This window comes from Prosopis cineraria, unplaced genomic scaffold, assembly GCF_029017545.1.
Source record: "Prosopis cineraria cultivar Desert tree isolate PC_DT_omini unplaced genomic scaffold, ASM2901754v1 PC13, whole genome shotgun sequence".
NCBI classification, from domain to species: domain Eukaryota; kingdom Viridiplantae; phylum Streptophyta; class Magnoliopsida; order Fabales; family Fabaceae; genus Prosopis; species Prosopis cineraria.
Window position 1 is genome coordinate 7,298,894 of NW_026555344.1, and position 21,740 is coordinate 7,320,633.

The 21,740-nt window shown below is 31.1% G+C and overlaps 2 protein-coding genes across 11 annotated transcripts; one reads left to right on the plus strand and one right to left on the minus strand.

Moving 5' to 3' along the window:
- The first annotated feature begins 1,229 nt into the window (after nt 1-1,229).
- Nucleotides 1,230-5,817, plus strand: LOC129290180 (transcription factor bHLH68-like). 2 transcript variants are annotated; one of them, XM_054926889.1, is made up of 9 exons: nt 1,230-1,689; nt 2,106-2,505; nt 2,610-2,693; nt 3,112-3,177; nt 3,445-3,510; nt 3,660-3,716; nt 4,337-4,381; nt 4,657-4,701; nt 5,372-5,817. In XM_054926889.1, the coding sequence occupies exons 1-9, from the start codon at nt 1,628-1,630 to the stop codon at nt 5,498-5,500; spliced, it is 954 nt and encodes a 317-aa protein (XP_054782864.1). In that variant the 5' UTR covers nt 1,230-1,627; the 3' UTR covers nt 5,501-5,817. The 2 variants fall into 2 exon arrangements, with proteins under 2 accessions (XP_054782864.1, XP_054782863.1); XM_054926888.1 differs by having other exon boundaries at nt 1,232-1,773.
- A 7,175-nt stretch (nt 5,818-12,992) lies between these two features.
- On the minus strand, nt 12,993-21,215 carry LOC129291433 (uncharacterized). Of its 9 annotated transcripts, XM_054928773.1 has the most exons (7): nt 20,823-21,215; nt 20,607-20,747; nt 20,283-20,433; nt 18,744-18,884; nt 18,522-18,653; nt 17,594-17,877; nt 14,896-15,214 (listed from the first exon to the last, which is right to left on the minus strand). In XM_054928773.1, the coding sequence occupies exons 1-4, from the start codon at nt 21,024-21,026 to the stop codon at nt 18,835-18,837; spliced, it is 546 nt and encodes a 181-aa protein (XP_054784748.1). In that variant the 5' UTR covers nt 21,027-21,215; the 3' UTR covers nt 14,896-15,214; nt 17,594-17,877; nt 18,522-18,653; nt 18,744-18,834. The 9 variants fall into 9 exon arrangements, with proteins under 9 accessions (XP_054784749.1, XP_054784748.1, XP_054784747.1 ...); XM_054928774.1 differs by lacking the exon at nt 14,896-15,214 and adding an exon at nt 12,993-13,496 and having other exon boundaries at nt 17,594-18,653; XM_054928772.1 differs by lacking the exon at nt 18,522-18,653.
- Between the last annotated feature and the right edge of the window lie 525 nt (nt 21,216-21,740).

The window sequence follows — 21,740 nt, forward strand, 5'->3', positions numbered from 1 at the left end:
AAGAGTGACTTTTATTTTCCTTTTTTTCTTTTTCCTTTAAATTAAATGAGACCGCATCTCTTATGCAAGAAGGCACCTTTGTATTTTTCTTAACATAAAAAAATATAATTCCATTTCAGTTGCATATCCTTCCACGATGTATACTTAAAATGATTGTCCAACACTATCTTTTGACAACTAAGAGACTTGTGGAGTTTTAACAACCGGGTTCCTTCAGATTATTGAGTATTAAATTATCATCATGACGCAATCCTTTAATAACTAAAATAAAATTGTCAATTTGGATGTGTGTGTCAGAGAGAGAATAATGAAATTATATACAACTATTAGATTTAAATATGACAAATTAAACACCCTAAAGGTTAATTGTTACTATTATAGTAATATTTTTAAAAATTGTTTCCATGTTATTACTTTATGTTGAAAACTATTACTTTAGCTTATTTTAAATTTAGGTCTCATCACATGTATTTGATATTTTTACATTATATAATTAAATAAAAAATAGATATTTTGGTCAAAATTAGTGGGGTTGTAACTCGTCTTTTACTGCCTAAAATTAATCTAGTTCATTTTTTATTTAAATTAAAAAATTGAACTGTCTGAAAGAAAGAAAAATTATAATTTGAATATCTTCTTAAAGGAAAATGTGTGTTTTACACTAAAGGAAAAAAAAAAAATATATATATATATATATATCTATATAACCAAGCAAGTATGGATCTTTACTTCAATAACATTTTTGCCTAAAGAAGGCTATATTTCAAATGAGTACTTCATTATAATTAAATCGAAACAACACTCGTTTTCAATAAATTTTTTTATAAATATAGTGAAGTGAGCAGTCCTTCATGGGAGATTCCTATACCATTGTCTGCTCTGGTGTATTTATATTTAATGAGGGCACACTCAGATTCTGAAAATTTGTTTGTTCAAGTGAATTATTGCTGCAGAGAATAAAAGAAAGCATATATAGTGTGTGTGTGTGTGTGTATCAGATGGCACTGAGATCTAAACACAAATATGCCCTACTACACTTCTGTATACCCCCAACCCTAGGGCCAAAAAACAATCCCAAGGTATAACCTCAAATTAAGGAAATAAGGCATTAATTTATAGGTCTCATAACACTAGCCTCCAGCTTTTGTGAGCCACTTTATAATAAAGCAAAAAAGCAGGAATAGATGAGAGAAAAGGAATTCTGAATAAATGAATTAAAAGGCAAGGGGAAAGAGAAAGAGAAAGCAACAAGATATGCAAAGTTGTCCATCCTCATCTCTCCCCCCAAACACTTTTCAAGCTTCTCCTCATATCAGCTGGTAGGAAAGCAGAGACACAAACTGATCTCAAAGCTTTTGCCAAAGCCTTGTTTGGTTGCACATACAAGGAAATAGCACAAAGTTGAAAGAAAAGAGAGAAAGTAATTGGGAAAGGGAAGAAAAAGAAGGAGGAGAGAGTGATAGATAGATATATAGATAGATTAGATAGAAATTTATATCATTATTAAGGTTTCTTTTGAAGCTCTCAATATAGCTAATATAGCTAGCTAGCATGATGATGATTGTTTGAAGCTTGGCCACCAAAGAAGAAGAAGAAGAAGAAGAAGAAGAAGACTCCCTCTCATCAAATGATCATGGCCGGAAACCCTAACTGGTGGAGCATGCATCCACCAACTTTGATCCCTCCTCAGTATGTGCTTGGATCTTCCTCAATTCCCATGAATCTCTTCACTGAAACCCAAGACACTCCTCAGTCATGGAGCCAGATGCTTTTGTAACTCTCTCCCTCCCTCCCCCCCAGTACACATGTATTTTCACTTGTTACATACTCCAGGTTCAGCAGGTTGAAGGGATCCTTTGGAGTTCAGATATATACATATATCAGTTAGAGCTAATTAATTAATCAGACTTACACACACACACAAACAGATATATTTTCAAAAACGATTTGATAGATTATTTCATTGAGTTTGGATTTGATCGAAGAACTATATATACGAATTTGAGCCTTCATTTATTAATAATTACAAGAAGTTCTTTCCGTACTTCATTTTATTTTTTCCTCTCTGGTATTTATATTTTGCTGGTTGTGTTCACAATTAACAGTGCTGGGCTGCCTGGAGAAAAAGAGAGAATGGGGTCGAATCTTTTTCAGAACAAGAAGATGGAAATTTGGGAAGATCACCAGAATATTCTGAATAATAATAATCCATCTTCAAGAGAAGCTCCTCCTCCTGTTATTGATGTAATCAAGCAAGAAGTTTCCCAACAAAGTGGTAACTTGTACAGCCATGGAACTGAGGAGTTTCATCATCAGCAGGCTTCAGGATCTCATGGCTCATCGTCTTATTGGTTAAACAATATGGTTCCTCAATTTATTCCTTCTAATTCTTCCCCCAAGTCTCGTGCCATCACTAGCTCAAGTAATGACACTAATATTTTGGATTTCACTTATAACAAGCCACTTCATAACAACAATCAACTGCATCGACATAGCCCATCTGAGGTAATAATTTTTGACCAAGCTTTCATTTTCTAATCAGCTCTCAAGTTAAGTATATATATAATCCAAATTATAATAATCACGTGTCTCTTTCGCTTCTGTTGTAGAGTAATAATAGCTCATCAATCCCTTCTGGAGTTTGTAATAAGAAGGCTAAGGTTCAGGCATCTCCAAGCCTGCCTCCTCTCAAGGTGACCCACAGATTCCACTACTTTCGGATCTGAATCCTCTCAATGCGATATGTGATAAACGATAGTGGAGAGAAAGAAGAATTAATTACAAAAGACAAAAAGAGGGAGGAAATTATTATTAAAGGAAAATTGTTGTCTCTTTATATATATATATATATATATTTCTATTTACACAATCATCATGTCATACACATACCATTCTCGATCTCCATCGATCTCCAGGCCAGCATGCTTTACTTGGTGCGCGCGCGCGCGCGCCTGTTTGTGAGAGTTTGTATGTGGGTGTTGTGTTGTGTGTCGTCTTGCTTAGTTGTCTGTCTTTTCAAGAGACTGAAATATTCTTTCTGCTACATGATAGTTTTGACAGAGAAATTAAATTTTGATGATGTCCTAATTTTTCCATATATGCAATCTTCAGGTGAGAAAGGAGAAACTAGGAGATAGAATAACAGCCCTTCATCAGCTAGTTTCCCCCTTCGGAAAGGTAATTTAATTTACCAAACCATTCCGCTCTATTGATTATTATATGTGTGTGTGTGTGAATGACGAACACAACACATAATACAAAAACTACAAACCATGACTAGATTTTGTATTTTGTTTCAATTACAAGTCCCCGTGAACAGTTTCTTCTCTGTGTATCCATCTTGTTTACCTTTATATTTTAACCTTAAAGAAAAAAAGAAAAGGTGACACAGGTTATTGTGGTGGTGGTGTGGGGTGTGTGTGTTTGTGTTTCTCCCTTTTGCAGACTGACACAGCTTCTGTCTTGTTAGAAGCCATTGGATATATTAGATTCCTCCAAGGTCAAATTGAGGTGATGTTTCTTTCACCTTCGTTATATGATTATTACACACACACACACACACAGAGAAAAACATTCTGCAGTTAATGGAAGTTATATATATATATATATATGGTTTTATATTGATCTTTATATATGTGTGGTGGTTTTAATGACTTCAGGCACTAAGCTTGCCTTACATGTCGAATGCATCCAAAAGCATTAGGAATCAGCGCTCTGTAAGTGGCCAAAGTACCCATTCATTCTTTCACATTTCCCAAAGCATAAACACAATCCCTCTCTTTTATCTCTTGCACACATGTTCATGCTGCAGATTCTTTCGTACGAATGCATGTATGTTGCCCTGATTATGAATATATAGATTATTAAAATTATATATGTATCTACACACACGATTTTGTTTCATTACAATGTATGTAACTCTTATAAATGTTGGTTGAGTTAGTAAGTGTTTAACTCATAACTTTTAACATTATGAGTTCAATTTTAGTTGATAGTTGTCGATATGCAGACTAATTAAGTCTTCTAGTGGATGATTTTTAAGTTATTTTCTAAGTGTTTTTCGAATTTAGAGACATGCCTTAGCCTAATAAATCTTCGTGATCTAACTCATTTATTTTTTTTTTAAAAAATGTGTTTAGTTCTTTTAAAATGCAAGGTTAACATGTTTTCAGAAATATTCGTTAATATCTAAAAAAATATTATTCTCCTGGGAATAGGGATACTTTTGGTTAAAACTGTTAAAAATTTTCTTAAAGTATACCAAAGATTTGTATCATTGAATAAAATGTAAGGAATTTTTTTTGTAATTTTATTTATGTAATTTTTATATGGTTAGGTGCATGGAGAAAGGAATTCTGTGTTCCCGGAGGACCCGGGTCAGGTAAGCTTTATTGGATCCATCAACTCATTAGAATCAAATGGGGAGGCTCCTTTTGCAATTATTGCAACAAATTTATTAGTAATTTAATTAGCAAAAGAGAAGAATGCATTAGAAATAATAATCAAGGCTTCTGAGCTTTTAGTGAAAAGTATAATGGGAGGCAAGCTTATGCTTATCTCGCTGATTAGAAGTCAGAAACGGGTTGAGCAGTACTTTATAATTTAATTATCAATTTAATAATAATACTTTTTTTCTGCCTCTTTATTCCAATGTAGCTGTTGAATGACAATGGCCTCAAAAGAAAAGGAGCTTCGAAGGAGGTGGGAATAATTATTATTATTTTTATTTTCCTTTAGCACAAAAGCTGTCCCATTCATTATGTGTGTTCAGTATTCTTCTTCATTTGACCCCCACGACCATCCTTTATTGTTCTTATTTGAACTTGTGTGTGTGTGGAGTAGCATAGCATCCTAAATCATTGCATCACCTTAGAACGTGGGTATAGAAACCTCCATTCTTTACTAGCGATGAAGTTAATAATGATTAATAATTGTAGATCTGGATCCCCTAAAATTATAATCGAAAACTTTATGACTTGTCCACAATCAAAATAAAAACGAAATGAATAAAAAAAAATGTATATAGACAAGGGGTGGAAGGAAGGAGGACCAACCAGAGCCATGACATTCTCAAGTAGTGTTTAAAATTTTCATACTATTATGTAAATGCTATATGCTTCTAGCCTTCTAAGATTTATAAAAATTTGTAGCATATATATGTTTTTAAATCTTGGCTTCCCTTATAATTAAATCCTGGGTCCTCCCCTGTATATAATATAGGTCACATACTCATGTATTATTCTTTCTTATTAGAAATGGACACTTCAGTAGCAGATAATTCACACATATGTTTGTATGTACGCATGCATATATATATCATGATTTGAGTATACATATATATTTGGATCTTAATCAATGTATTATTTTGCAGGAAGGAGAAGAAAAGGGAAAGAACTTGAGGAGCAGAGGGCTGTGCTTGGTGCCAGTGTCTTGCACTCAACATGTTGGAAGTGAAAATGGGGCTGACTACTGGGCACCTGCTTATGGCAGCGGTTTTTAATTTTGACGCTATCTATCTATATAACATCATGAGCAGTCAATCTATAATAATTTCATATCATTTCCACTAATTATTATTAATAAAATAATTACTGATTAATTGCTCATGATGCTGTATGTGCATTATTCCTAGCAGCTATATATATATATATATATAGGTTTTAATCCATGTACTCTTTCTCTAATTCTAATATCTAATGATCAGGAATTCAGGATAATTACTTGTAATATCGAGTTATATTTAGTAATGAGCAAGATTTCCGGAATATTACTTAACATTTTTTCTGCTTTTCAATGGATAAGGAGAGGTAGACTGGATGAACTATGTTATTTATAGTCTGTTTAATTAGAATGTTCTAAATCATCTAAATAAAATCTCATGTGACATTATGTTAATTGATTTTATTATTATAATAGAATGCATGTTTAGTTTTTTTTTTTTTCTTTCTCTACTATCATTAATATAAAATCAATTTATATTTGATAACATCTGAATATCATATTTTTATTGAAAAAAATCATAAATGACATGATGCATTTGGTCTATCTAAATTTTTTTTTTGGATAAGGAACCTCTTCATTTCTTTATTACTTCTTCTGGTTTTATTTATAGGGAAGAGAGAGAAGACTTTTGTTTATCCTATTTATAAATTACGTCATTAAATTTTTATCATAATTTTTTTTACCCTCCATTGAATGTAGAGAGAGGAAATATGTTATTGAAGTGTGTGTATTTAATAGGAGCAAAGTTAAGAACTTAATAAATTTTAAAATTTTCTTAATACTGGTGAAATATATTGAAAGTGACTTATAAATAGGATTCGAGGTGTATCATTTTTTCTCCACTTCCCTAATCATAACTATTGACATCAATGAATTATGTGAATCTATTTTAACCATAAATAATGAAGAGGTTCTGAGTCCCCCTTCACCATGTGTGTGTGTGCTTATTTATTTTGATGAAGCTGGTCATTTTTATTTCTTTTAATTAATTATAATTAAGGGTCCTACTTGAGAATAAGACACAAAAGAGATCACATTACGAAATTTTGATGGAGTATTGAAGGAAAAGTAACGCAAGAAATATAACTTTATTTAAGTTTATTTCGTTTTTCTATAATAATCACCCCTTTTTATTCTTTTCCTTTTTATTTATCGGAATTCTATAAAAAATATATATGAGTACAATACAATGTTTCAGTTGATTAGTACTCTAGTTTAACTTCCTCGTTTATTTAATTTATTCACCCATTTTTTCATGACAAACGAAGTTTCTTTATGTGCACAATGAAAACGAGATAATCCTTGGGGAACATGGGAAGAATATGTCTTTCATGGCACGATTTATTAATAAACATGCATTAGGGTTAAATCATACTTGTTAATGAATGTATCATTTCTTCTTAGATATGACTATTTGATTGAATCATATTCAAATATTATTGGATTTAATTGGAAGTAATCTTTTCAAAAACGTTCTCTATATTTACACAAATTCAAACTCAAAACTTCTTGCATAAGAGCAGCAGTTATAACCCTTTCTGCTATAGGATTATCCCGTTGCTCCCATTGTATTATTTCTCGTCTAGATATAATTAATTATTCTTTTGCAAGGCAAATCTTTGTGAATATAATTGATGTTAAGTCTCTAAACATCTTTCATTTTCTTGTTCATGTAGAAGAGATTGAACTTCAGCTGCCCACTTTACCAATAAGTATAACTTATAGAAAGAATAGTTTGATTAAATTATCTAACGGCGGGGGAAAAAAGCAAATAATATTCCTTCTTAATTTAATACTCTATCAACTTTCAAAAACCGATCTAAATATAAAGTACAAATATTCCCTTAAACGCAACTATGATCACCAATTAAATTTAAGCTATCCCATGTATCTTAAAGTAGCTTGTACATTAACTTATTATATAGATAGGTATATATATTTTTGTGTGTGGCTTCTAAACTTGGAATATTTTTATTTGGAAAATCATAACTTTTAATCTCTACACTTTGCACGCAATTTGTTATTCATCTATACAATTTATTTTTGATATTCTAGGTCCTTATAGCACTTTAGATCCCTACACTTTCAAAGGGTGCTAACGTGGCATTAATGATATTAATTATGCTGATATAGACAATAATACTGTTAATTATATGGTGACGTGTCAGTTAATAGCTAATGTGTATTTTTTGCTCGGGAAAAAAGAAAGAAAAGATGATATGTATTTTTTAATAATTATTTTCTATACAAAAGTAAGTTTTAAGGCTATGAAAAAAATATCACGTATTTATTTTTAAATTTGCTGTAATTCTATACTTCAGGATGACTTTCTTGTAATTTTGTACTCAAAAGTCAGGTTTGGGGTTGAGTTGGGGATTATTTATTGTTTTTAATATATATATATATATATATATATATAATATTATTCAAGTTTGAAGTTAAGACAAAATTTTTTCACTTTCTGATTATTAAAAAAAAATAGTCCCCAAGTCCTATTTACATGACATATTTTACAAGAAATTTTTAATTTAAAATACAAGACACTTTGTAATAATTAAATTATTTTTTTTTAATTTTACCCTTTCTTGATTAACATGAAGATATTTAATATAGTTATATTATTATTTAAAATTAAAGATAAAAATAAAAGCACATATCATTTTTTTATGATATGAAAAAAATTAAGTTTTTAATATGTGTGAAAAAGTTAAAAATATCTTGTAATAAGAATCGGAGGGAGTACACATAAGCTTTTTCTTTCTTTTTTTTTTTAAAAAATACATTAACTACTAACTGACACATCACCTTATAATTAGATGTGTTATTGTCCACATCAGCATAATTAATATTGTTAATGCTACAGTAATATTCCTTTAAAAATGTAAAGATTTAAAGTACAGTCAAAAAAAATTATAAAAATTTAAAATATTAAAAATAGAGTGTAAGAATTAATAATAAATCACGTGAAAAGTGTAAAAATTAAAGTCATGTTTTTTCTTTTTATTTTCATTCGTATGTGATTTGAATGGAACTATGACACTCATGATCGATAAGAACTGAGTCAAATTCGTACATGTGCTTGCAAATCAGTACCAGCAAAATGACGTTAAAGATTTGGATTTTATCCTGAGGTAATTTATTTGTACGTGTATATATATTAGGACCATCCTTGGTTATAAAAGTACTATGACAAGAACACAAACACTTGAAAACAACTAAAATCATTTAATTTCCTGGCTTTTTGCAGAAGTCTGAGTTTGATTTCGGCATCATCATTCATTATTTGGATTATATTGCTGTTCTTTTGTAAAAAGAAAGTTTCTAGTCGCACGCTAGTCATCATGATTATAGGAATTCTCACACACACACACACACACATGTATTTCTAATTATTAAGCAGATGGTAAAATGAAAATATAAGTTAATAATAATATATAAAAACAAAACAAGTTGTCAGCCAGTCATGACAGACATGTGCCTGACCCGAATGGGACTCCATGGACCCCATCTCTCGGGTCACCTTTTGGACCACTTCTTCTGTATGACAAAAAAGAAAAAAGAAAAAAGAAAAAATAGATCACACTATGACACTAGTACCTCTTTCGTCACTCTCACGCTATATATTGCATCACATTTAGTCTTTTTTTTTAAGAGTAATTGCATGGAGTTTTTTTTTTTCCTTTTTCTTTTTAAAAACATGTGTTAGATTTTAATAGCGGTTAAATTGTATAAATATGAATACACTTAAGGTAATGTGAAAAATGTCATATTGAATAAAATTAAACTTGATAATTAACATATAATAACTATTAAGTTTTAAAATTTTGAATTGAAATATAGTAATCTTTTACTGCTCTTGTTCATTTATCCTCTTTCATTTAATAGGATTTTGATAAGTGATTTCACACTTCAATAAATATATAAACTATTAGATGCTTCAAGTTTTAAAAATGTATTAGCATTGGCTAAATTCCACTCAATCTAAATTAATATTGAACCATAATACCAAGTACTTTATGTAAAATAATAGTGGTGATGGTGGCGGCAGTGGCAACTAAACGATACTTATTGATTAGCCACCGATGATATTCTTACATTAATGGATAGTCAAATTTAATTCTTTGCATTTTTCATTCTTTTGTGTTTCTCAAGTAATTCGAACAAAAGAGGATTGGGGTTTGCTTTCAAGCGGTCTTGCCACTTTGAAACGCGAAGCCAATGGGATGATGACGGGTGAGTACCTTTAGATTCAAATTGTGTTAAATTAACGTTATTTAGTTTGGAGTGATTAGTCTGTTAGGTAAAATAACACGGGTTGATTTGCCCAAGGGGCAAGGATGAATACATCAGGATGACGTAACTCTAGTGGAAAGTTGGTTTAGTACTAATTCCTTATTATTATTATTATTATTATTATTATTATTATTATATACCAGATAAAAGAAAAAGTTAAAAGGTATGATTGTGATCGTAGTTTCTGTTTGTTAATGGAGGGGGGGGGGGAATCACTGTTCATCTTTTATAATTAATTATCATAGTTTATAATGACTTCAAAGTGCGCTATGAGTAGTCGATGAGTCACTTTACAATTACATAATGTATATAAAGAAACTTTTATGTGGTATTTATATGTACGGATTTATATTCTGTGAGTACTTAATATAAATATTAAGTGTTTATATTATTTGAATTATTGAAGTTTAAATCATAGTTATGAATTTATATTTTAATTAAAATTAATAAATAAGTAAATTTATCTAAATTATTAATTTAGATTTTAATGTTTAAGATGGTACAGGCACTCAATGCTTATATTAAATACAATTATCAAATTTAAATCCTTATACATACTGCTCAAGTGATTCCCGTGTGTGCAAGTTTAATTTCTCTTAGACAATTGACTTTATTTATTTATTTTTAGATTATATATAGATAAAAATGATATTTGTTTCCAATACACACATACACACAAATAAAAGTGAATTAAGTAATCTAATAAACATCGAATCTCGAACGAAAAGACAAACTGGCTGAATAAATTAAGTACATATAGAACTAATCTATTTTGTAGTGCTATTTAAAACTTCGATTCCAAGAGTGTAATTGGTTAGCCTCTTTGTTAAGCTAGAGAATACGAACAAAATGAATATTAAAAAATATTAATTAATGCTGAATAATGAATATATTTCTTATGAAAGCAGTACAGTTTTATATTTAATAATAGTAATAGGAAGATTGCAACAGCGATGACAGGTGTTACAAAGGACAAAGAAGAACGATGAAGTCTGAGCTTGAGAACAAAAGAGTCTAACAAATTGATAAAACTGGTAAGTATTTAGCTTATAAGTCATGATATTAAATTGAGAACCCTATGGATTGATAATTTATAAATATTTTTATAATTGTTCTTTGAGTTTAGAGGCAATGCATTGGCCTTGGTAAATTTCAAGATCTAATTCACCTGAATTTTTTTCCTAATAAAAAGAAAAAAAAACAAAACAAAGGGTTATGGGTATGTATATAATTTAAGTTAATAGCTAAAAAAACAAAACAAAGGGTTATGGGTATGAATATAATTTAAGTTAATAGCTAAGCCTAATACAGAGTTCCAATAATGCTGTGCCTATGATGAAGTGCTTTGTGCTGTGCAATTTTCTATTTGTCTTTATCTCTCTTGGGTTTCGTGCAAGAGCTTTTGGGGGGGGGGATGATATTATAATGAGGAGAAACTGTACAAAAAGTATATTAACTCCATAAGCCTAATCTTACTTGAAAAGGCCTAAATCGATTAACAAGAACCGAAATATTATCATTCTTATCTCCCTCTGATCACATTTCTCTCTGTCATTTAAAAAAATGAAGGAAAAATGTTTATTTCCCCTTTTTTTTATTCATCTTAAAAAATACTCTATCTGGTTCTATAAAAAAAATCTTAAATTTTATTAACTTTATCTTAAAATTTAACAAGTTTTCATCTTCACCTCTACTAAATATTTTTAAATCTTGTTATTGATATTTTTATTTAAAATATTTAATAAGAGTAAAAATATAAAGAGGAGCATTGAGGATTGATATGTGTTTTATAAATATGATCAAATTTTTTCTTCTCTCTTTGCCCTATAAATAGGAGCATAGGAGTATAAAATATTTTTAATTGAATTATATCTTAAATTGATATAATATTTTTATATTTTCTTTTATTTAATAAAATGTCTCTTTTAAATATGAAAGGTTGAGTGATTTATTTATTAAGAATATTTTAAAAAAACTCATTAATTAAACATTGAAAAATTAAAATTACTTTATATTTTTTAATATTTAATCTTAAAAAGAAGAATTATTTTTTTCAATGGAAGGAGTATGATTTATGAAATTTATAATTTTTATGAATTTTATTATATATATAATATTCATATATTGATTTGGTTAATTATAAATTAAAATAAAAATGCGTGCATATGTTTACTTAATCATTGCCCAAAAAAATTGCTTCATATTAAAGCTCAACTTTTTAAATTAATTAGAATTATAATATTCGTTTGACGTGATCAATATTTTCACCGAGAGACCAATAAATTGTGGACAAATGTTGAAAATCTGATATGTAGTAGGGAAGGAAGGGTAATTAATTAGGGGCCATGGCCCCATTGCTTTTAAGATTTTCTCAAAAATTTATTCAAAGACCATCTTTTATAACAAAAATCTTAATATATTTTTGAATGTACGTGATCTCTATTATAAAATTATTGATTCAAAAGTTAAGATATTGTAGCTGAAATGTCCTTCTAACAAAAGTTATTTCTTTTCTATAACAGTGAAACTATTAAAATCTTTTATAGAAACCATTACTACTATTAATTTAACTTTGCTAGCACAGATTTTGTTAACTTCATGATGATATATTTATTATTAGTATAGATTATCAATTAACATAATTGAATAGTTGATCCAATGAGATGCTTCTCATACTGATTATAGCTTTAGATCATAAGAATGCAAATTATTTCTTTCTTTTTTTTTTGTGGAAATCAAAAGTTAGACAAAAGCCCATTTGTTTTAATTTATTTCATAAAAAAATCACTTACTTTTTTTTAAAAAAATTATTTTATGAGTTTTTATAATGTTTGTTTAAATTTTAAAAAATAATCAAATTTTTTTTAAAATTCTGATTATTTTAAAAAGCTACTTTAAGTAGCTTTTAAAAATAATTTAATGCGATAAATAAGAGATAGTATTTTATAGATGTGAAATACATGAATATATCATAAAATTTTAAAATAATATAATAATAAATTATTTTTATAAAACAAAAATTAAGGAAGATATTATAAAATTTTAAAAAATAACTAACTAATAATCACTTTTTTTATTATAATCAAATATAAAATAATTTCTACTTTTTATAAAATCCGTATAAAATAATTTTTTTATATAAAATTTCTAAACCACATAAAAATTACTTATTTTTTTAATCTTAAAAGGGTCCAAAATCTGATGAAGTAGAAGTCACAGCAAATTACACAATGAACTCGGCCTGATAGAAGGCCAAACAATTAAGAGGAGGGTCCTTCCACACTCGGTGAGTATCCGTGGGATGATGATGAGCATCTTTAGACTAAGAACTTGCAGCGTTGCAATTGGAGAATAGGAACTCTCGAACTTGTGAGATCTCAAGTCTCCCATGACGCCACCACAAAGAGGCATATCCTCAGCCATCCACATCAATTCTGAGGCGGTGTGCTGTCGGTGGAGTCCACTTGGTTTCTGAAGATTCAGTGCAGCGAAAGATTTTATGGTAGCATTTTCCTTTCTCCACTCCTTCAGTGACATGATAAAAGGGACCCAACGATAGATTTCATTGGCTGCATATCTTTTTCCTTCTAAAGCTTCTCGGCATCTATTTTTCCATAAAAGCCAACAGGTAGTGCTGAAAACTTGGGTCCATCACCAGATGCTCCATCAAATTTGTTGAGAAAATTAGACTTTAACCAATCCTGCAAATTACAAGAGATAAAAGAGTGCATATATATTGGGTTAATGAAGAAAAGCCACACATGTTTAGCAATCTCACAATTTCTAAGAATATGAAGAACCTTTTCTTTACTACCACCCTCAAAAGGACAATTTGTGCTCATGAAGACACATCTTGTAATAACCTTCGTCATTAACCCAAATTAAACTCATTTAACTGATAATGCTTAAAGATAAGGATCAGCCATGGCCTTCAAGTATAACTACAATGATAAAGGTCAACTTTGAAAGTGAGATCCAAAAACATTTAAAAGTTATATAAGGTCTATCTTTAAAACTAAGGGTGAGTAAAATCAAACAAAATGAATCACACCAAACCAATTCAATTAAAACTGAATAAAACCGATCATTAAGAAGGCTAGATCTGGTTTAATAAATTTAAAAAGTGAATGATTTGGTTCAAATGTTAGCTTTTTTCTTTAAAACCTTAATCTTACCTTTTTATTATTTTTAAATTTATTTTCATTATTAATACCGAAACTATTAATTAGTGTTTTTTTAAATTTTAATTTCAACTAAAATCCTACCCAAACCCAAAATACAAGTTACCTTTTATTATAGACATTAAATTAATTTATAATGAAATTTAATTTGTGTTACTTGCGAATGTATATGTCCTGTTGTTTATTGATAATAAAACTTGAATACTTTTATTTTAGATATGATGTTCATTTTCATTCATGAATGATAAAGTCGAGAATAATGTGACTTAAAGCTAGAATATGAACAGAAACAAAGAGGGCAAAAAATTATGCTAGCCCTAATATATGATTTTGTATGTTAAAAAATATTGAGACTTAATCCATGTATGAATTAAATCGAACCAAACCGCTTAAAAACCAAACCAAATTGACTTAAATAAAAAATTAATCAATTGTCATTTTTTATGCAAACCGATTGATTTAATTTGGTTCAAATTTTGACCAATATTAAACCAAACTATACCTTTGATCACCTATATTTAAAACACCAATGTGTAAAAGTTGCACGAAAACATAGAAAGCATAATAGCATTAAGAAAACAATCACACAACGATAAAAAAATCATTCAAGGCAAGCATGTGCACATCTACTACAGCTAGAAGTTCATCCGCCACAACTTGTGCCATAGAGATCAATCCGTTGCAGGCCGCAATTAACATACTCTTTTGTTGCGGCTTGTGCCACAAAGATCAATCTGCCATGGCTAGCATACTTGTTCACCGTAACCACATGCACCAAGGTAATCTATCATGACTAAGCAACTTTTCGCCACAGCCAACTAGAATTGACTCATTTATAGCAATTAAACACCTATCCATTGTGGCGAAACCTCTAGTCTCAATATAGTAAATAGCATGTGGAATTTAAACTCCAAACACATAATTAATCACTCAAACTTTTGTTTAAGGTGATCCAAGTATCTACACGCACATAATTAAAAAACCTAACTAATGGTACCATTTCCAACTCAATCTAATACCAAATGAGAATCTTGGAATACTAAATGCCAATATGAGCAATTAGGGCTTACATGTAAATGATTTATAATTCAACACACATATATAAAAATGTATGCAATAGTCCTAGTGTTGGCAAAACATAGTTCCAATTACACATAATTTGAAACTAAAGACTCTGCTAGTGAAGCTCTAGTTCTTCAACATCATTGCCTCCCCTTTTCCTTTAGGTCTATCATCTCCTAAAAAAACATTAAGTAATAAGAGTACGATAAACAAAACTCAATAATCAAGAATATAATCAAAGTATATTAAAGGGTGATAGTCATAATCATAAAGGCATTTCATAACATATAACTCAATTTGTTGCACAACCACATATATTCAAATTTCAATACTTATAATCAATGCAATCACCTTATATCCCTTCTTATATCATTTAACAAAACTCATAGGCTATTAACTCATATAGATCTAGTGCATGTGACTGAACTAGCTCCACTATCCAATTAAGGGGTTGACTAATCAAAAACTCACATACTCACTCTTGGATCACAAGTTTCCCTTACTTAAATTTAAGGTGTCATAAGTGTCAGACTCATACCATCCAGTCCAAGATGATACTAAGTATTATGCCCGTCCCATGTTACATCCGTAGATTATTGACAATACTAAATATATTAGTAATGAATTATGTCAACCACTGTGCGCAAATTCAATAGGTGGAACACCAGGTGTATTTTACTAACATAGCCTTCCACTACTCTAGAATGACTCCCACCCATCATGCTCATACAAGTTCAACTCAACATATGCAGTCCACTCATGCATATTCTAATAGCCAGCATGTACATAACCACAAAACTTGCATACTATCACAATTCATGCATTTACATAATCACTTTCAAGATACCATAATCATCTTAGCAAAATAGTCAGTCCAGGCATATAATCCATTGTATAAACATCATCACTGATTCATACCCAATCTAAAATCTCACTCATTTTTTTATGATCACATAACATCTGCATCATCATAACTATCAAACAAATATTACAACTAGACATACTTTTCATTTAACAATTTCAAGTGCACAGTCTCATCGCAAATCCATGCTTTTCATGTTATGTCATAAATTACATAGCAATTAAACACAATTACAGACATAATTATATGCAATAATTAAATTCTTAGTTATCTCCAGTTTTGAGTTACCACCCCAAGAGTCAAATTTGAATTTTTTGAGAAAGCTTCTCTAAACATAAGCTTCAAGCACAATCAATCTACAACCAAGAATCTAAAGCAACATTAATGACTAATCATCATTAACTAACTCTTAATCATGATTAAGATCTACATCCACCATTAGGCATAATTAAGCATGACTAATCTCAAAACAAATTTTCATTAATTTATTTAACTCCCATTAAGCTGAATAATCAATATTAACTACCCTCTATAGCTTGATTATTTAAGGTTAGGGTTAGCTCTAAACCCTCTTTAATAATATTTAATGCTATCAACAACCACAACCTAAGATTAGAAGAATTAAATAATATCCATAGACTCCATTAAGTTCATAGGATTAGCTTAAACTCATATACTTTCAAGCCTAAACCTAAGCTACCCCAAAATGTGCAATAATTGCAAGAAGAAGAAAGGATATTATGTTTAGAAGCTCACCTAAAGTCATGAATGCCTCAAAACACCTCCACAAACTCCTCCAAGCAAACTCTAGCAAAACTCAAGTGTAACTCTCTCGAACTTTCTCTTAATCTCACCCAAAATTTGACTACTTTAACAGCACATTTGGGTTTTGAAATTACATAACATCTGTCACAGCGAATGGCCCAAAACAGACAGCTTCACTCGGCCCAAAACCCTAATAAGGCTCATTTTAAGACCACTAAAGGGCCTAATAGACCTAATTGGTCATATGAACCCTAATATTAACTTTTAATCACCTTAATTAATTAAATCACTTTATTTATTAATTTAGCGTCTATTTAAATTTTGGGATGTTACACCTCTCTTGGCTTGGAGTGAATTTGAAGTCTCTCATGGAGAACATGCCAAAAGAACTATTTGATACACTTGGAGAAGGTCATCGCCATAGTTTTTTCCAGATCGAATCCCTTGTATGACCAAATGGACTCTGAAGAGAAAAGTAAGCAGATTTACCATTGAAGTTACTATCAAAGGACTTTCTCCACAAAAAATGATCTTCTTGAATGATACTTGGAGATCTCCCAAGGAGGGAGGAATTTAAGCCACTCTCTTATATTCCATTCTCCATTATCATGAACAAAGTGCTTCACTGAAGTAGGGGGATCCAACAAGTGTTGATATCATTTCCACATTTAAATTTAGATTTCAGAACTCTCACCCATAAAGCATCAGGTTTAGTCTACAAACCCCAACAATGCTTCATAATAAAGGCATGAAGATCCTTAAACCTAAGGCCACCTTCTTCCTTGCCACCTTTCAAGCTCTCCCACACAATCAAATGCATTTTCCTGCCACTTCTACCTTGATTCCGAAAGAAATCCCTACTAACTAGGAATGGTAGTAATAACAGCTTTAATCAGAACAAATCTACTAGTTAGGGAGAGATACTTACCTTTCCAAGATGAAAGGCATTTTTGAACCGTGTTGATGATGGGCGAATACATGTTCTTAGAGATTGGAGGTTGTTCTTGTTTCCTTTTAGTTTCACTGGAGCTGGGTTGAGATTATTCTTGGGGTGTGGCATCATTGATCAAGGTTTCACCTTCCCCAACCATTTCCATGTCCATAAGGGAGTCCATGATAGGTTCTTCAGGAGCTTCCATTAGCTTCTTTTTTTTCTTCAAATTCGATGGATCAGAGTCATCTTTAGGTTGGTTCGGAGGAATTTTCGTGTAACTTTGGTTGTCCATTGAACGCCAGAAGCACGTTGATGTGCAAACCAAGAGAGAGCAAAGTCAAACCCACGTAGAGCGATCCTCAAAACTTTAAATTCAGACAAAATAATGCTAGAATGCAAATTATTTCATACTCACTTTTTTCTTGCCTTCCCACTCACCCTTTACCCCTTAAATATAGAAGTCAAACAACCCTTCATGCACTCTACATGCCTCAACTTGGGCCTACTGTAAGGGCCCATTAGCTTTGGGCCTATCACTTCTTCATCCTTAATGGCACCTCCATATGATCCACTCACATCTCCATTTACTATTAAATTACAGTCAAATTTTATGCAGCCATGCTCAAATGAATGCCAATTCACCATGTTACTAGTTAAGTTCTTCTACTAATAGTGAAAGTTTTCAAAGAAGGAGAAGGAGAAGGAGAAGTGAAATTGAGCTATTTGACACAAGGAAATTCAGATTCATGACTTAAGGTGGTATCCTGATGGATAGGGATATGGAACAAGAAACTATGCATATCAAATATATTATAGTTCCTTTTATAAGCATCAATGCTTTATAACTAAAAGCTTCTTCAATACTACTCAACATTTGGTTAAATTGATAAAGGAGTTAAATTGATAAAGGAGTTGTACTAACTTAATTAGAGGTCTCGAACCAATGCAGTAATGTTGGTGGTAATCTAAAAGGATCCCATCTTGACTCCAAATTAGTATTGGCCCTGCTAAGGCCCTCAGCTCAATGTGAGGCAGGCCTAAGATATCAGATACTCTATGCAGAAAAAAAGTTCTTCAAAAACAACAATAATATTGAAGGGTCATTATTAAAAAAACAGAAATAAAGAAAGAAAGAGCTTATAACCTGAACTCTTTCCATTGAATGGTATGAAATTGTAAAATCAACAGAACACATGAGGTGATGGAGTAGTCATTCAAGCTTCCAAAGGTATCAACTAAAGTAGTGATTGCTCCTGCATGACAGATTCCATTTTCATCCTGCAAACTGCAAACACATGGCAAGAATTCAACTGAACAGAACCCATGGCAAGAATTCAACTGAACAGAACCTAAGATCCAAATGATTAAATATTAGTGATTGTGAACATTGATGATTGACCAAAATCCAGAGGTGAATCAAAAGATTTTTACTGATAATCCCTCGTGTATGATAAAATCACAAAGGAGAAAACATTAGTAACCTTGACCATCCTGATAAATTTTGTAAGTAAAGCTTCCACCTCATGATCCATAGAGCCATTTGAGAGGCCTCTAAGCCATAATTTGAGGCTTTTTTTTTTTTTTTTGGCAGAGAGGAGTCGTTCCTCTTTGTTTCTCAGAGATGTCTACAAATAAGATCCTCAATGCCTTCCATGTTATCAATAGTTGAGTAGACTTTTCTATCAGATAATGCTTCAAATATGCCATTAAAATACACATGGGTCAAAATAAGAAGATAGACTTGCAATGTTTAGAACTTTTCAATAAATTAGTAAAAAAACAGATACATTATAAATTCTTGAAAGAGTGACATCAGTATTCACAGTTCAAACAGGTTCAGAGGTTATTGCTTAAAATAACAAATCGTATTATTTGTTTTTCTTTCCAATATAATAAGCACAAGTTGTAGATCATGAATTGCCTACTTTTCCTGTTGGATGCCAAAAATTTTCAACCGAGGCTTCCAGATTTCTGTTGAATTTGCAGAGCAGCTAAACATTTAAAACGAAGCCCGTAATATTAATCCGAGAAAACTGGTCATATGCTAGATACTGGGCTATTAAGAGACTAAATGAACGAATATCTTCTTTCAACCATAGAAAAGATGTCTGGCCCAAAAAAAATAAAAATGTCTGTGCAGTTGAAGCATTTAATGCAATAGGAGAATAGTTTTACTACTTTGGGTCTACAAGCACTATATCCAGCACAGCCTTTTCTCTGTTATGTTTAATATTAACAAGGTTCAGTTCACCACAACGGATGGTTGCTTTTATTTATGTTTTTACTGTGAAGAATGAAGAAAAAGTAAATGGAACCGAAAATTTAGACTTTTTCCTGGGTTGAAATTCAATTATAATATCTCTTCTTCTTGGAGTATGTCTGGAGTAAGGAGGACTGACAAGAAGAAAAACAAAGAAACCATTTATTTAAATTTAAATGATAAAACTCACGGCTCACTTTGCAGTGATACAAAATCAATTAAAATTCCTATGTTCCTTTCTCCAAGTCCTGAGTAAGGGCTACACATATATACGTGTATCTTTGCATACAATCCATGTTGGTCTATTGAAGGGGGAAAAACAGTTCTGCGGCATTGCAAATTGCAATTAGACTTTATCCAGTTACAGCTTTTCCAATTATCAAAGTCTCCAAGACACACAAGGACTTGTTCTTTAGAGCTTACTGGTTCGAAGGCCTGCAATGACATTAGTAGCTGCCATCCATTGCTTTCCCGAAGCAATCAATTCTCCATTCGCTTTCTTCCTAACTTGAACAGCCACACAAGTTAATCTCTCCTTCTTCCCCACAACCTTTGCCTCTACTTCAACCTCTTCCTGTCATTAAAATACAAACTCCAAGTTACTGGCCCACAAAGCAAAGCGCACCCTACAGTAATTTTAAACGAATATCCCAAATGATGAATCAAATTTCTGTCCAAAAGCATTCGAATTGCAGTAGAAAATGTTGATTCAGACATTACAGAGAAAGGTAAAGAATGAAACACTACCTGAACCTTAGCGGTGGAGAAGAAGGATATAGAGAAATCGACAGAGACATTGAAAGCTGGAACAAGGGAAAAAGTGGCCAAGGTGCCAATGTTGTCAATTAACGTAGCGATTGCTCCGGGATGCCAATTCTCATTTTCATCCTACAAAAGCAAAGCATGAATTTTTCCGAGAACACAAAGGGATTGAACGAATGAGGGTTAGTCCCAGATTCTTACTGATACGCCATTGGGTACTTTGAAATTACATAAGAGGAAACCTTTGTGGGCCTGGGCCACCCGGATACCCTCTATAGATAAAAATATGATCTGTTGACCTGAATCACGAGCACGCTCTGAAATGGCCCTTAGCATCTTGACGGTGGAAGATTGCAGAGAGGCGGCTTCTTCCATCTCTGCTCTGAACTTCGCAAACACCGACATGCTCCTACAAGAACTTCTAAGTCGGGTTCGCAATCAAATGCTGTAAAAGTCAGCGTCCTCTGACTTGTTTTGCATCAATAGCGTTCCTGGGGGTGTTCTAATCAACAGAAACCATTCAAACGATCAATTTTCTGGTCAACCATTTCATGGTGGAAATACATGCATACTTCCAATATGTACGGTTGTCATGTCGAAGGGCTCTCAACGAAAACAATGTCTCTGCTTTTTTTCTTTTTTTTTTTTTGTGTTGGACGGAATTTGAGTACTTTTGAAAAGCAGTAAATTTTCTACACTACGTCTCTAATCTTGAGAAAATAATAGTTAAGTTTTAAAATATTAAATTAATTGCAGTTAAATCTCATAAAATATTCTAAAAATAACTTAAAAATACCAATCTAGATATGTGAAAATTCAGGAGTTTTAATTGAAAATAAATATTTATTTCGATCTTTATTATAAGACATTTTTAACTTTTTAATATATCTTAACAAATGTTATTTTTTTATAGAGTGAAAAAATAAAATGTATTTTTATTTTTACCTTTAATTTTAAATAATAATATAACTCCATTAAATATCTTTCAACTAGTCAAGAAAGGATAAAATTGTAAAAAATAGTTTAATTATTATAAGATTTTCTTGTTTGGACCAAAAATCATTTTTAAAATGTGCCCTACAAATAAGATTAAAGAGAGTATTTAAATATTAAATATAA